Raw genomic sequence first — 17,429 nt, forward strand, 5'->3', positions numbered from 1 at the left:
GGAGTTCAGCTCTAATGTATGTGGTAGGTATACGACCAATTATCTGCTGCTGATACTTGAGCTTACAATTTTTTATAAACTGTATAATCACATCAGGAGTACAAATCTCCAAACCTAAAGCTGAATTTTGTATGAATGGAGTAAGGCCCTCATATTTGTTGACATTGGACATAGTGGGGTTGATTTACTAAAGACAAATTGGCTGTTAAATTTTCAAGGGAGGTTGCACTATGCAAGGTAATTTTCCCCAAAGCTTTGTGATAAGGGTGAACTAAGAATACCTAATCACACGCAAGGGAAATGAAAAAAAAAAAACAGCATTTTTGCTTGCACGTGATTGGATAATGGAGATCAGCAGAGCTTCACCTCATTCACTAAGCTCTGGAACGAATTACCTTTCATACAAAGTGAGCAGTCTATTTGCCTTCAGTAAATCAACTCCATGAGTGGGGAAATACTAGACTCAAAAAATCGCCTGAAACCTAGGACATTTATTGTTCATAATGCATTGTGGAGGAGGCAGATGCATGCACTGTATATTTTACATTGGTGGTTTGTTGTTGATTGTCATGTGGTTAGATTTTCCCACTCAGCAGACCCTAGATATTGCCAGCCACACTTTCTAATGTACAAATTTCTTTCTTTCAAGATCTTCACTGTTGTGAGCCTTTCCTTTTTCTGCAGTGCTGACCTCTAACTTGCCATAGTGTATAAATTGTTTTAAAATTGTTGCCAATTTTATTTCCATATTGGTATGATGACTTTACAATAAAAAGTTAGTAGGATCTCACCTGCTAATCATCCTTTTTGGGATCACCTCTGTAGAGCATACATTTTTTCTCGCTATTCGAACTACTTAGTACATAGATGCCAAAACAATGAATTGGATTATGGAGACATAATCCTCTTATTACAATATGCTAAGAATCTCTTTCATTACAGGAACAGTTATGGTATTTATAAGAGTACTGCTTTCTGCCTTTTACTGCTTTGTAAATGACACCGGTGAATGTTGACTCTGAAAACTGTTCTTTGTTGGACTTATTGTAGACTTAGAATCATAAAGAGTTACAATTCTTGTGGATTTATTGATGTTTCATTTATTATGTGTATTTTGTGATCTATGTTATTTTAATTTTAGAACTCTATTCTATTGCTATGGATTTTATTGGAGAGAATACACCTAATTTTAATGGGAGTCAAACAAAAAAAATGGCACATGCTCAAATCTCCCACTTCGTATTTACAATGCTTGGGATATATGTTTTCCATCCATTTTAGCACAGTGATTATTCCCATTTTAAGAGGCAATGACAAAGTTATGTAGTGGCCATTGGCATGCTCAGAGTATAGCATTGCAAGAGTCCACTTCCCAACCCTTAACATCTGTAGGGATTTGTTTAGCTCATTGTGAGCTTTTAGATTGCCTGTGGGATGCTTAGTTGGGGATCAGAACGACTTATCAAATGCCTGTAATCGGCATTATTACTATTATATTATAAAAGTATAAAGAAGGACTTCCCAGCAATTTTACAAACATGCCTGAAAATCTCTACAGTAATAGTCAGCACTTACTTTACTACTGTACACGTTATCACTTGCCACCTCTGCAAAAATAATGATCCTTATGTTTTTGAAAACAGTAGCAGCACCTCAGCCCATCTCAGACAAAATCTGTTGCCCGTAGGTTCCTCTATCAGCAAAGACTTACCCTTCCCTGAAGTGAACTGGTTTATAAATTGTAACCTTATCTCAAGAAAAAAAAAATTAAGTATGAGTAACCTGACATTGTATACATATATTGGTGATTTGTATCCCGGTTATAGGTGCCCTTTAAAGTTTTTAGCTATTAATTACTTTTACTGCGGTTAGCATTTTACCTTTAAATATATATATATGCTGTTTGACTTACTGCTCTCGGTAAGACTCAAATAAAACTTTATACAGCAACCATATAAGGCCAATGTACATTATGTTCATACAAGTAAGTGTTTTTTAGGCAAATCTTGTTTCTTGAAAAGATGTTACAACCTTCAGAATGGTCTTTTAATTATCTCTTAATCTTAAAGCTTTCTAACCTATACAAAATTAAAAATGACTTACTGGAAAGAGTTGGCAATAGCAGTGCCTTATTTCAAGCTTGTATCATCTGACATATACCTTTATTAATATATCCAATTTTTCCTTGTTCTTATAAATTCCAAGGCGGATTAACATGGGATTGCATTCCAGTGGCCAGTTGTAAGCCTATTGCACAGCGCAAATCTCCCTGCAAAGAATTTCCTATTTGCTGCACAAGTGATTAGTTGTTAATCTGTGTGAAAGTGCATGCTGGACTGTTCTCCTTGAACCTGAGTGGTATATGTGAGCTGTACCCAGTTCAGGTTTCCCCCTGAGATCTGCTGAATATCATTTCTTATGACTGACCCTTATGGACACTGGAATTTCTTTTGGATATAATATTAAACTGAGGTGGTCCCTACACAAAGCACTATGGGTAGTGTTTTAGGACTGTTTTCCCTGTGACACCCTTTTCAGAAGTGGGAAATTATGTTTTGGAATGTTGTGTATACAATTAGAGTTACTCTGAAGGTCTGCATGGGATTTAAAATTATTTATCTTCTGATTTAGCAATTTAAATTAGAGAAAATACATGGTATTTTAAATACATTTGTCACCTCGTAATGAGGTGAGGTCTTATTTGATGTGCGGCAACCTGCACTGGGGATAGAAAATACCCATGAATCACCAAACAGCATCTTCAGTGCAAATTATGCAGGAGAACCACTGTAGGAATACTGGAAGGTATATGCAGAACCCAACCAGGAGTCAAGAACCAAGGGTTTGGTATATAGTTTAAGCTGAACTGTTTTTTTCTTTTATAAAGAAGTCCATACATGGGGCAAGTATTGGTCAGGGTGGTTGTTTTATATCTAAATTGTCTTTTCTCTAAGGCCTGGTTCACACCTATGCAGTTTGCTTTTCATAAGTTTCTGCAGTGCCTTTGTTTAAGAAGTGCCCAGGTAACATTTACTAAGATAACGTTTAGACAGAATGGAAAATATGATCACAAATTTGGCTGATTTTGTGGTCACTGGGACTTTTTCTCTGTTCTTCTCTAGTCCCCAACAGGTCTTACAGACTGGGTTACTGGGTATACAGAAGGGTAAAAGTCCACAGACTTTTGAGATGAGTTTTTAAGATGGGTATAGCTTGAGTTTGCCATACTTTCACAGAGACTTGTATGGAGGAACAAAACCAGAAGTAAATCTGTTAGAGACTGTGCATCCTAAGGCCTCATGCATGGAGGATGTTTTAAATGCCACTTTTAGATGCGTTTTGCTGGGGTGGTTGCCTTTAAACACCCCTAATTGTTGTCCATGCACACAGGCATTTACAGGCAGGGGCTTTTGAGGCAGAAAAAAACCCCAGGACTAGCACATTCAGGAGAGGAGCATTTCGGAGTAAAAAAAGATGCTTGATGTTCCTAAACGCATTGAAATGTACCTTAGTGCTAGGCTCATAAAGCACTTGGGCATTCATTCATTTCAATGGCCAGAATATATTAATATTCTGGACAATGGAATGAATGAACACCAACATGCTGGACATGCCTAAACGTTTTTGCAAAACATTGCTTTAGGAATGTTTTTAACACTTCGTATTTCTCCCCTCCAGGGGAGAAAAAAAAAGTCATTTGTGCATGGGGTCTAAGAAGGAGTAAGATATGCTGTAACAGACTTCCAGTGACTCATTTCTTGCCATCTTAGTTTGTTGACATTTTTATTTTTGCTAAGTTGGGAAAGGTCAGTTAAAATTAAACTCTGGGCACATTTAGAAAGGGAAAGGACATGGGAAATGCACATGTATTCTAGAGATGTACAAAATATGTGTTTCTTTATATTACTTGACATATGTTGTAGGCAGGGGCGGACTGACCATTCGGGAACTCAGGCGCTGCCCGAGGGCCAGGGGTCAGTAGGGGGCCCCATGAGATGCACCTGGTACTTTTCATGGGCTTTTTTTGGTGTGGTTTGAGTGTGGGCGAGGACACAGGGGCCCCATGATCCCCTATTGCCCGGGGGGCCCCATGAGTTGTCAGTCTGCCCCTGGCTGTAGGCTACTTGTACTACTTTATATGGATCTCACTCAAGGTGTCTGAGTTAAAAAAAAAACAAAAAAAAAACAAGGACCTAACTAGATTTCTTATGTACAATATGGTTAATATCAGCTGTAGGTTGTCTTTTGAGAAAGAATTCTATAAGGTAAGGCAGCCCAAGGTTACTATGTCAAATTTCACTGAAGGAGAGAAATTCAACCTTTCTAATAATTCAGATGAAAGTTAATGTAGTCTGGTTTGGCTCAGCCATCTAATTTTCTCATAAAATAAACATCTCCAGACCATACATTTGTAAACTTCCAGTCTATGGCCAGCTGTGGATTTTAAATAAAACCACACATGTCTGGGACTGGGAGCTGGAGGTGTCAGATGGAAAGCTAGATATTGACAGTCAACTGCCAGACATCTTTTCTGTTATTATGACTGTGATCCAAACTACTGGCATCATTTTTGATTATTTATGATATTTGTTAAACAAAGAATGGAATAGATATATAATTTAATATAACACTTTAGGCTCAATCCACAAAGTTTTATCACAAGAATATGAATCCTTATTTTCATCCACATTTTATTGGATTTAGCCAATTATAATTGTAACTTCTTTGAAAATATGGATCCTCTTCCCAATGCAATTGTTTTGAATTGGAACTAAAATGTTTTATATCTTATTATTTTATTGCATTTATGCCTTTATTTATGCATGTATTTATATATTATATTGGGTTGTCCACTGCTTTGACTAATTTTCAAGCAATGCCAAATAATTTCCCATGTGCAGCGTTACCCCCGGAAGAGCCGCTTGTATTTTTGCCCAGTCCCCCCTTGCTTCTCCCCGCAGCCAGGCACAAAGTATTTTCCTCAGCCATATACACACACTCTTGCTTGTAGTCTAGGGCAGTGGTGGGCAACCTTTTTTTTCAACTGAGCCAAATCTCGCCAAAACCATGATTGAAATTTATTTTGAGAGCCACATTTTTAAAACTGAAAATACATCTCCCATATAGTAATTCATCCCCCATAGTAATTCATCCCCCATATAGTAATTCATCCCCCATAGTGTAATTCATCCCCCATAGTAATTCATCCCCCATATAGTAATTCATCCCCCATCGTAATTCATCCCCCATAGTAATTCATCCCCCATAGTAATTCATCCCCCATATAGTAATTCATCCTCCATATAGTAATTCATCCCCCATATAGTAATTCATCCCCCATAGTAATTCATCCCCCATATAGTAATTCATCCCCCATAGTAATTCATCCCCCATATAGTAATTCATCCCCCATAGCAATTCATCCCCCGTATAGTATTTCATCCCTCGTATAGTATTTCATCCCCCGTATAGTATTTCATCCCCCATATAGTATTTCATCCCTCATATAGTATTTCATCCCCCATATAGTAATTCATCCCTCATATAGTATTTCGACCCTCATATAGTATTTCATCCCTCATATAGTATTTCATCCCCCCATATAGTATTTCATCCCCCCATATAGTATTTCATCCCTCATATAGTATTTCATCCCCCCATATAGTATTTCATCCCTCATATAGTATTTCATCCCCCCATATAGTATTTCATCCCTCATATAGTATTTCATCCCCCCATATAGTATTTCATCCCTCATATAGTATTTCATCCCCCCATATAGTATTTCATCCCTCATATAGTATTTCATCCCCCCATATAGTAATTCATCCCTCATATAGTATTTCATCCCTCATATAGTATTTCATCCCTCATATAGTAATTCATCCCTCATATAGTAATTCATCCCTCATATAGTATTTCATCCCCCCATATAGTATTTCATCCCCCCATATAGTATTTCATCCCTCATATAGTATTTCATCCCTCATATAGTATTTCATCCCCCCATATAGTATTTCATCCCTCATATAGTATTTCATCCCCCCATATAGTATTTCATCCCTCATATAGTATTTCATCCCCCCATATAGTAATTCATCCCTCATATAGTATTTCATCCCTCATATAGTATTTCATCCCCCCATATAGTATTTCATCCCTCATATAGTATTTCATCCCCTCATATAGTATTTCATCCCTCATATAGTATTTCATCCCTCATAAAGTATTTCATCCCTCATAAAGTATTTCATCCCTCATATAGTATTTCATCCCCCACAGTACTATTCCCCCCCCCCTTCTAGTAAGCCAAGTCCCCCGTGTCAATTCACTTACCTTTTGCGTTCCTCTCGCTGTCTTCCCGCGCCGTTCGGGTCTTCAGGGCGGACTGTGAGAGGAGCCTAGCTCCCCTCCCCTCACGTTCGGCACGCTGCCCCGCCTACACACATCCTGACAGCCACATCCGCGGGCCGGATTAAAAGGTCCGCGCGGACTTTTGGGGCTGCCAACCGAGAGGAGGCAGGGGAGCGGCCGACCGAGAGGAGGGAGGGGAGCAGGCGCCCGGCACACAGAAGAGCCGCATTAGAGTGGGTAAAGAGCCGCATGTGGCTCGCGAGCCGCGGCTTGCCAACCACTGGTCTAGGGGATGTGTGGTTTTGGAGTTTTATTGTAGAACTGGGGATAGGGATGGGGAATCCAGTAGGATACTCCAAAATTAGAACTATTCACAACTGAGGACATTTAGCTGATCTCTTAGTTGAGCACTGTTGAAGTGCTCGCAGATAGCAGACTTCTCTTTAAAGTGTAGCAACAAGTAGTTTAGGAGTAAGCAAAGTCTCCTTAGCAGTAATAGTAGTTGCAGGGCTGTGCTTCTCAGGTACAAGCCTGTTATGGCAGACTGTGGCAGTCCAAAAGTAATAGAAAGTGAGCTAAGTCCTTGGCAGTTGCAATGGTTGGACAAGATCTTCAGAACACCAACAAGTGTTCCCTTTTTATCGGACCCACACTGAATATCAAGCACCAGAGGGGTAACAGAGCAAAGTTACCATGATCTCTCAGTGTCTATACTCACAAGTCCAAGGACAAAATGGCAGCCTCCTTCCAATCTTCCAAGCAACTCTCTCCAGTGATACCAGACAGATCATTGGCAGACAGCCTCCCTCAGTCAGCTTACTATAGAACAAGGGTCACTCTTTCTAACTTCAGGCCCTCAGGTAACCCACCTGAGGCCCACATGGCAGGACGTGCCAGGCGAGGCAAGCCTGCCTCCAGCCTGGCTTGGTGCAGTCTTCTCCAGGGAAAGATGCTGACCCATGTACTCACAGAACATAAAAATACCGCTGCCAACATGCAATGGGGCCACCCTCCCCTGCAATTGGCCAGGGCTGTATCCATATTCATGCTGCTCATTTGCATAGTTCCCTCCCAGATTCTTGAAGGCTCTAGTAGCTTTCAGATGGTGGGCAGAACTCAAGGCAAACTCAAACAGCACCAGGCCATCCTGAGCAGACCTGACTAATCAATGACAGCACTCTGTTAAGCAGAATACCACACTGAATTTACAGAACAGCCTCACTGTTAATCAGAGAAACACAGCTATACTTATCCTAACTATACAAATCCTAGCACCTAACTAGGAAGGTGTTACACATGTTAGACATCTTCAGGGATATCAGCCCTATTGCACACCTTTGTGTCATCAGCAAAAAGACATACCTTGCCCAACAACACTTTAGTTATATCACTTACATATAGATTAAAAAGAACAAGACCTAGTACAGAGCCTTGGAGTACACCACCAGTGATTAGTCTTTGTTCTGAAAGAACCCTTTTACAACCACACACTGGTATCTATCCTTTAGCCAACTGCATATTTACTAAACCACCAAAAGTTTGCAACTTTTTTATGAGATCATTATGTGGAATTGTGTCAAAGGTTTTGTTGAAATCAATGCACACAGCACCACCTGGTCCAAAACATTATATTATTATGATTATGAAATAGTCAAAAAATTAAGTCAGATTAGTCTGACATGATCTTCCTTCAATAAAACCATGTTGCTTTGGGTCCAGCAGGTTGTGTGTTTTTAAGTTACCAATGATCCTTTTGTTCAGGAGTGATTCGGATAACTTGACTACAACAGATGTTAAACCCTTTCATCAGGCAAAGAAAAAAGAAAAATGATTAAAAAGATTTGTTAGCAGTCAAGAACTATACCTTGAAGAACTCTGGGATGAATACCATTAGGGCCCACTTGCAGAAGTAATTGTTCTATCAGCCTTATGCATGGAGAGAAGTTCTACCAGGCAGGGGCGGACTGACCATTTGGAAACTCGGGCACTGCCTGAGGGCCCGGGGTCAATAGGGGGCCCCATGAGATGCCCCTGGTACCTTTTTCATAGGCTTTTTTGAGTTTGGGCAAGGACACAGGGGCCCCATGATCCCCTATTGCCCGGGGGCCCAATGAGTTGTCAGTCCGCCCCTGCTAGCAGGCCTCATTTTTCATCACACTAAAACTGCACTAGAATTGCAGATTTGTGAGTAGGCTTAAAAAGAGCAAAGCGGGCATTTGCCATGGGTTCACTTATGCAAGAAGACAGTGTAAATGATCCCTTAGGCACGCCTCAACTGTCATTGTCATTGAACACCATTCTTACTTCTCATTGGAAACATTGGCCAAGTTGTACACATTAAAATATCTCCTTGATGATGAGATCTTTATCAGTTTGCAACATATACTCACTACCCATTTAATTAGGTACACCTTGCTAGTATCGGGTAAGACCCCCTTCAGAAACGCCTTTATTCTTCATGGCATAGATTCAACAAAGTGTTGGAAACATTCCTCAGAGGTTTTGGTCCATATTGACATGGTAACATTATGCAGTTGCTGCAGATATGTCGGCCGCATATCCATGATGCGAATTTCCCGTTCCACCACATCCCAAAAGTGCTCTGTTGGATTGAAATCTGGTGACTGTGAAGGCCATTGGAGTACAATGGACTCATTGTCATGTTGAAGAAACCAGTTTGAGTTGATTTTAGCTTTGTGACATGCTGCATTATCCTGCTGGAAGTAACCATCAGAAAATGGGTACAGTGTAGTCATACAGGCAAGGACATGGTCAGCAACAACACACAGGTATGCTGTGGCATTTAAATGATGCTCAATTGGTACTAAGGGGCCCAAAGTGCGCCAAGAAAATATCCCCCACACCATTACACCACCACCACCAGCCTGAACCATTGACACAAGGCAGGATGGATCCATGCTTTCATGTTGTATATGCCAAATTCTGACCCTACCATCTCAATATCGCAGCTGTAATCAAGACCCCATTCTGATACTCGGTTTTACCTTCAGCAAGTCATCTTCACTGCATCTAGATGTCTAAATGCATTGGGTTGCTGCTGTGTGATTGGCTGATTAGTAATTTGTGTTACCTAGCAATTGAACAGGTGTACCTAATAAAGTGGCTGGTGAGTGTATCTTTATCTTTAAACTCCCTTCTATATTTGTCTTTATTCTTGAGCTTCTTTACACATGTTGTAAAGACACCACATCATGAACTTACATTCCAGATCACTTTATCTCTTATGATTAAGAATAACGGCATTCAGTAGTTCTTCACTAAGATGGAAAAACCTCCGAAATGAGGACAGTGAGAGAGTAGGTTGCCAGCAGAAACTGGTGAATGCCAAGCTGCCTCCTGAAACCACAGCTGTGTGGACAGCTTTGACTGCTAGCATTTAATTTGATTTTTTTTTTTTTGTAGATTATCTATGAATAGGTCAGAAGTTTCCCTGTTTATCATTACTGCATGCTCATCCATTAAAGCTTTATAAACAAAACTCTATATTCCGCATGTTGGGCTGAGTTTAGATAAGCTACACAGCTTCCTGTGCGGTGCCTGGTTTATACTCACTTCTGGTAACCTGGAAGGAAGTTGGGTTATATATTAAACATAGGGAATGAAGATTCCCAAGCTGAGTCACTTTCACCTCCTCTTCAACATCTGTTTACTAGATGTTAACGTCTTTTTTATGGAAACCACAACTGATACAGATACCTTCAGGAAGTTTTCACAAAAACGATTTTGTTTCAGCTCTAATCAATCTCTGCTGCTAATTGAAAATCTGAAGGAGAAAAATTCCCATTAACAGCTCATTCACTGCAGACAGAATGCTGTGTGTGCCGAATTGTCCTTCAAATAAATGTATCAGCTGTTGACTGTTCCTGTCTGAAGCGCCCTACATAAATTTATCATGAGCAAGCATTACTTGATCCCTTCCTAGTAATGTGATGCTAAACATGAAGACATTTGAGCTGGTCCAGTGTACATAAACAGTACTTCGCAGCCTCCTCTATTTAGGAAACATCTGAAGACTGGCACGCCAGCTATGGAGTGTGAAATGACTACTGAATCTCATTTTACATTCCTACATAAACAGCACCTGTAGGGTTGGAGAAAAGGATATGCTTCTAAGGAAGTCTGTAAGTAAGATGGATGCTGTGTTCCCTTTTTTGCCACTATGGAGGTTTTTGGAGATATTGGGCAGATATGGGTTTTCTAGCAGCTTCCTTAGTATGTACACTTGTTTGAGAGTAGGAATTGAGGTTAACATCTCAGCCATAATCTCTATAGTTAGTTTTAAATAGAGTAAGGAAGGATTGCAACTCCTGTTAGGGTTTTTACTGCTATTCAGGGGTTCCTTCTCATGGACAGTCAACGGTTTGGTAAAAGTGGGTGTTACCACCACCTGACTGACCACCCAAAAAAGTGCATGCAGCCATTCAGGACTGTACACATGCTTTGCTTCGGGGCTGCAGCAGAAATTAAATTGCATGTCGCATTCAACAAGCGGTACCACTGCTGAGCGTAACATATTCAAGTGAATGGTACGACGCCGCAACTGCCCTGCAAACGTGTGCAATGCACACAGTTGTGGCCCAGTGTTTCAGCCTTTATAGGGTTAAGACATGTGATGAGGAAGTGACCTATCACCTCTTCTTTGCCTGTAAGATGCAATCTGAAAAGCATTTAACTACATATTAATTTACAGAGGGATGGCAAAAGCTGCCATGCTAGAGAATGAGGTTTATCCTCCTCTCCTTTTCTGAAAATGGATTTGCCAGACAAGGATGAGGGAAAATCTGCAACAGGGACACAGAATAAAATAGAATCTGGTAGGGGTTCTAACAGGGGCGGACTGACAACTCATGGGGCCCCCGGGCAATAGGGGATCATGGGGCTCCTGTGTCCTTGCCCAAACTCAAAAAAGCCTATGAAAAAGGTACCAGGGGCATCTCATGGGGCCCCCTACTGACCCTGGGCCCTCGGGCAGTGCCCGAGTTTCCAAATGGTCAGTCCACCCCTGGGTTCTAACTTGCTCCTGCTCTTTTAACCACTTTAATACAGGGCACTTTCACTCCCTTCCTGCCCAGGCCAATTTTCAGCTTTTAGTGCTGTTGCAGTTCGAATGACAATTACGTGGTCATGCAACACTGTATCCAAACAAAATTGTTATAATTTTTTAGACAGAGATTCTTTTTGGTGATATTTAATCACTACTGGGTTTTTCATTTTTTGCTTAACAAAGGAATAGAAACCACAACATTTTGAATAAGAGAAAATATTTTCTTAGTTTCTGTTATAAACGTTGCAAATAAGTAATTTTTCTCCTTCGCTGCTGAGGCTGCACTGATGGGCACTAATAAGGCTGCACTGATAGGTGGCACTGCTGGGCACTGATAGGCAGCACTGATGAGCAGCATTGATAGGCAATGATGATCAGTGCCCTGATTATCAGTGTAAACATACCCTGTGTGAATTGCTGGTTACTGGCTCTCCTCTCCTGACGCTGTAACAGTCCGTGAGGAAAGGATTTCCAATAACCAGAAAGTCAGTTTACATTGTGGTCATCTGTGATTTTATACAGCTGATCATATTGTAAAGAGCTGCTGTGATTGGCCCTTCACCACAATCTGTGATTAACTGTGTCCGAAGGACACATCAATCACAGAGCACACTGGGTGCACACCCCAGGGGGCGTGGTTCTGGGAGGGGATCCATGGATGACCACGCTGTAGCCATCTATTGGCTATATCAAGGTTGGGAAGAAGTTTAAAAAAATCTGTGTTGGGTTGCTCCACTCACTTCCAGCTTGGTAAAATATTGTCAGTAGAACTGGAAGTGAGATGAAATCTTTCTAACAAAGCCTTGGATAACAGTAAACCTGACTTTTCTCTACCAAAAACTAAGGAAAAGGTTTGGGCTGGATATGCATTTTAATGCCTAACTGCAGTTAATGATGTTGTCTTTATTTTAGCTGCAAAGGGAAGTGTCAGCACTGCTGTTAGATAGGCATAATGCGTGCCTGTCGCAGGTACAGCGCTAGTAATACCCCCCCAGCATTGTAACATTATCGCTGAATGATTAAATCAAAAACTCTATAAATCCCCAAAGAAAAGTAAAACTTTCACCCTTGAAAGTGCAAATATCATAAACCTTTTCTATAACCTACTTAACCTCACATCCTACCCCGCAATCTCAATACTAACAAAATGTCCATAATAAAGTCCAAAATCCAAAATTGCAATTTTTGCAATTTTGGATTTTGGACTTTATTATGGACATTTTGTTAGTATTGAGATTGCGGGGTAGGATGTGAGGTTAAGAAGGTTATAGAAAAGGTTTATGATATTATCGCTGAATGGGTGGGTGGGAGGATGTGGAGGGGAGAGAACTGAAGATTTCCTCTATGGCATCTGGCACCGGCACAAGGGACACGTTACATTAAATGTTCTGCCCCTTGTGTTGATTTTTTTCCCATACTTACTGTAGGCTTTAATAAGGACATACTGTACAAGCTGTGTAGACGAGCTAAACTGCCTTGATTGGAACATGACTCAAGATGAAACTCCTGTGTTTGGGCCTAGATAAGTAAATTACAGCAGTATTGAGTCATCAGAACGTGAAGGCGGATTTATCAATAAAAACGTAATAACAATCCCACAATGTTTGCGTTTCCTCGTAGAAATGGCAGTGCATTGAAGATGTGTCTGGTAAACTTCGGATTCATAAGTGTAAAGGATCTGCAGATGTTGTACCTCTGAAGAAAAGGGCAAGAAGTATAAACTCGAAGGGCTATGGGAGCAGAGATTGTGTGTGTCCTGAAACAGACTACAGGCCACATAGGAACCCCAGGAAAAGGCAGAGGATTTTCTTAAGACCAGCCAATGCTAAAAGTAAGTGACAAGTGGATTTTAAAGAGAAATTTTTTGCTTAACGCAGAACTAAACTCTCTCAATGAACATTCGCTATTTTCAATCCTTATGCTACTAGCATTAGTAAATAGATAGAAAGGTGCAGTATATTATATTTACTTGTTGTAACCCTTTTTTTATTTTTACATTTCTTCAATTGCTTCCTGGTTTCTGGCCGCGGCCAAAGTGATATCATACATCCCAGCTAAACACAGCCTTCCTGCCTCCTGCATGCATACCTGAGCTAAGGGCAGATGGATTCCAGGAAGTAAATGTCACATGAATCATCTGCCTTTACTCAGGCTAGAAAAGTGGTTTCCCAACAAATAAAGCATGGTGACATGGATGGGTGGATGCATTTTCTTTAAATATTAAAAATGAATTAAATAGTGTTTTCAGTTTGTGGTGCTCAGATACAGTTAAGTTGTTTTAAACCCACCCCCCTCCCCCTTATTAGAAGTGACTGTATTAGAATTAAGTTGTTGTAACTGCTATGTACTGTAAAATATTACATAAATGGTAGGACTTTACATTTCAGCACTTAAGATCATACACATCATGTCATGAAAAATAATAGTTTATTAATTAAACAAAGTGTAAAAACATATGAACAAAGGTCCACTATGGTTATTAACCGCTTCCTATCCTCCCTACAGCAGAAATACTGCTACAGGGCAGCATGGCTGCGTACAATTATGTATATATACGTAATTTTGCATTTCCGGGTAGGGGGCGTGCAAGAGCCCTACCCGTGCTGGCATTTGTGGCCGCGGCTGTCAATCACCAGGTCCCACCCGTTGATTACTCCCTGGCACCCAGTGATCTCCAATGGGGAGGAAAACTGTTTGTAAACAAAACAGTTTGTTTGTAAACAAAACAGTTCTCCTCCCTGTCATCTCGTGCACAGTGCTTTGCATGGCTGTGCATAGCACAGCCATACAAAGCAGTGTGCTTGCAGTGAAGCACAAATACAGGGCCCCATAGTAAAACATACCCAGCACACAGTTAACCCTTTTATCGCCCCTCATGTTAACCCCTTCCTGCCCAGTGCCATTAGTAGAGTGTCAAGGGTTTTTTTTAGCACTCATCACTGTATTGGTGTCACTGGGAATGTCAGTGACACCAAGTCAGTTCCCCCCAGTGTCAGAATGCCCGCCGCAGTCCAACTATAAGTCGCTGATTGCCGCCATTACCAGTAAAAATGAAAAAAAAAAAAAAAATTCCAGTATACATTTGTAAAAGCTATAACTTTCATGTAAACCAATTAATTTACATGTATTGGGATTATTTTTAGCAGACATGTAGTGGAATACATTTTGGCCTAAATGTATGATGAAATTGGATTTTTAAATTTTTTTACTGGACATGTTTAATAGCAAAAAGTCAAAAATATTGTTTTTTTCTCAAAATTGTCTACCTTTTTTTTATAGTGCAAAAAATAAAAAACGCACAGGCGATCAAATACCATCAAAAGAAAGCTCAGTTTGTGGGAAAAAAGGACATAAATTTAATTTGGGTGCACCGTTGCATAACCGCGCAATTGTCAGTTAACGCAGCGCCGTAACACAAAAAATGGCCTGGTCAGGAAGGGGGGTAAATCCTCAGGAGGGCAAGTGGTTAAAGTAATCTTCACATCAATATGTACACATTCATCTGACTACATGCTATGTGCTATGTACAAATATTGGGTTCAGATCCAAGATGTGGCTCAAGCACATTACTCTACAATGTTATGCTTTAGCTTTTGATGATCCAAAACCATGCACATTGAGATGAGAGCAGAGCACTTTATTGCTGACATATTGCTGAAGTCAGTATTTGCATATAGAATGCATCTGGATTTAGTGTGACCTGCAATGCACCTTTTATTGTACAGCTCCCATCCCATCGCACACGTTCCTGGAGCAGGCTAAGAGGTAGCAACTGCTAGCTGGAAACTAGTGACATTGTCAGTTTCTGCCCTTATTGCCAGCACACCCGGGATCTCCAAGTTAAAGCTGACCTTAACCGTATCTGAGCACCATCATTGTAACAGGAGCGAGCCTACTCAAGTGCCCTCATAGCAAGCGTCTTGTTGTGGGGGCACTCAGCAGGGGGAGGAGCTGAGAGTGTCAGCGGGAGACCCAAGAAGAGGAGGATGGGGGATGCTCTGTGCAAAACTATTGCACAGAGCAGGTAAGTATAACATGTTTGTTATTTAAGAGAAAAAACATCATTCCTTTAGAATCACTTTAACTTTTGTCCAACCCTGACAGGAGAAATATCCTATTGCATATTATATTAGGGACAAGGATTAACTCAAAGGGCCACAACAACATTCAACGAAGCATCAGAAAATTGGAAAATATCTTGTGATTCTTGTGTTTCTTTGCAATATGGTATATTGTACTGTAGCCGTGATTGGTAGCATTAAAGTGTCACTAAACCCAGGACCCTGCATTCACTATATCTGGTCTCCCACAGTACACAGAACATGGAAGTGTAATTATTTTAGTAAATACCTTTTTTCATCAGCAGTTAGAGCAGTCTTGTGACTTCTATCAGTGTCCAGCAAAGCTCTGGTTAGAACTTGCAGGAGTTTTCATTCTCCCCAGATTGTCCTATGAGGCTGCATAACCCCTGACCCCCTTTCTGGACAGTGCTGGTTGGCCCTGTGCTGATCACATGCACTCTCCCCAGAAAAAAAAACTCTCTAGCAATACACACCAATCTGAGCATGTGCAGCATGCCCCCAAGGCTCTGTTCCATCAGCAGATGGATTGGGGACAGTAGAAGAAGGGGGATCAGAGAAGAGAGGATCAAACAGCCTTTTTGCAGCGGAATAACCCCTTAGGTTCCACAGTGAGTATAACAAGCATGCTTTACTGTATATACAGACTGATTTTAGTGGGTTTAGTAACACTTTAATAAACATATTATGGTGGAAAGTACACTTCAGAGCCAGTAACACTATAATGGTGGAGAATACACTCCAGTTCACAGGCCAAAAATTCATCTTACAGTCTCTGGTCTTCGGGGAATAATAGGAGAGCTCCACTCCAAGGATGTGCAGAAAGGGGATCAAAAAATGCACCAATACACCCAAAACAAAACAGGCTGAGTTCCTTGTTTAATATTTATTAACCAGTAGCCAGTGTCTAAAATGAATTACAGATGTACGTGCATAAAAATAAGCCACAATTCTAATCTCTCTTATACTGGGTTTATTTATAGATCCAAGAAATGCTCGCTTTAAATCCTATAATTTTAGTTTTTAAGATTTTGTTACAGAAATATCCAAATAATCTTAAATTCTCTGAGAATCCTTAATCATCACTGTTCTAGATCTTTTAATTAATGAAATCTGGAATTAAAGAATGGATCACACAAATCACAGTCAGTGTGCCAGCGCTGTCCTACTGTGCTGCAGTGACCTCTAGTGGCCTTTGACGGCGATGTAACTTCACATACCAGAATGCAAATGTTGAAATTATATTTTAATAGATGTGCATAAAAATTATAATTCACTGAAAATGAGACTTCAGTCATTTGTGCTTTTTTCTTTAGTTTGTCTTTACTACATGTGAAAATTCATGTAATCCATTATCAGCTATTATCCATTTTTTGCTAAATTTTCCATTTCATTGTAGTTTAGAGACATGAAAGCGACAATATACACTGCTCAAAAAAATAAAAGGAACGCTTTTTAATCAAAGTATAGCATCAAGTCAATTCAACTCCTGGGATACTGGTCTGGTCAGTTATGTAGCATAGGGGGTTGTTAAATGGTTTCAGCTGCTTTGGTGTTAATGAAATTAACAATATGTGCTCTAGATGGGCAACAATGAGACAACCCCCAAAACAGGAATGGTTTTACAGGGAGGCCACTGACATATTTTCCCCTACTCATCTTTTCTGTTTTTTCACTAGTTTTGCATTTGGCTAGGGTCAGTATCACCACTGGTAGCATGAGGTGATATCTGGACCCTACAGAGGTTGCAGAGGCAGCTCAACTTTTCCAGGATAGCATATCAATATCTGCCATTACCAGAAGGTTTGTTGCATCTCCCAGCACAGTCTCAAGAGCATGGAGGAGATTTCAGAAGACAGGCAGTTACTCTAAGAGAGCTGGACAGGGCCGTACAAGGTGCTTAACCCATCATCAGGACCGGTATCTGCTCC

At 40.4% G+C, this 17,429-nt stretch overlaps 1 protein-coding gene across 2 annotated transcripts in view; it reads left to right on the top strand.

Moving 5' to 3' along the window:
• The window catches only part of SULF1 (sulfatase 1), a 206,381-nt gene that overhangs the window by 152,393 nt on the left and 36,559 nt on the right, over window positions 1-17,429 (top strand). For both annotated transcript variants that reach the window (XM_089654284.1, XM_089654285.1), the window contains one exon: window positions 13,040-13,250. In XM_089654284.1, coding sequence (XP_089510410.1) covers window positions 13,040-13,250 — 211 coding nt within the window. The remainder of the gene's footprint in view (window positions 1-13,039; window positions 13,251-17,429) is intronic.

The sequence above is a fragment of the Staurois parvus genome, unplaced genomic scaffold, assembly GCF_062004578.1.
Source record: "Staurois parvus isolate SC_StPar_1 unplaced genomic scaffold, SC_StPar_1.0 ptg000748l, whole genome shotgun sequence".
Classification (NCBI taxonomy): Eukaryota; Metazoa; Chordata; class Amphibia; order Anura; family Ranidae; genus Staurois; species Staurois parvus.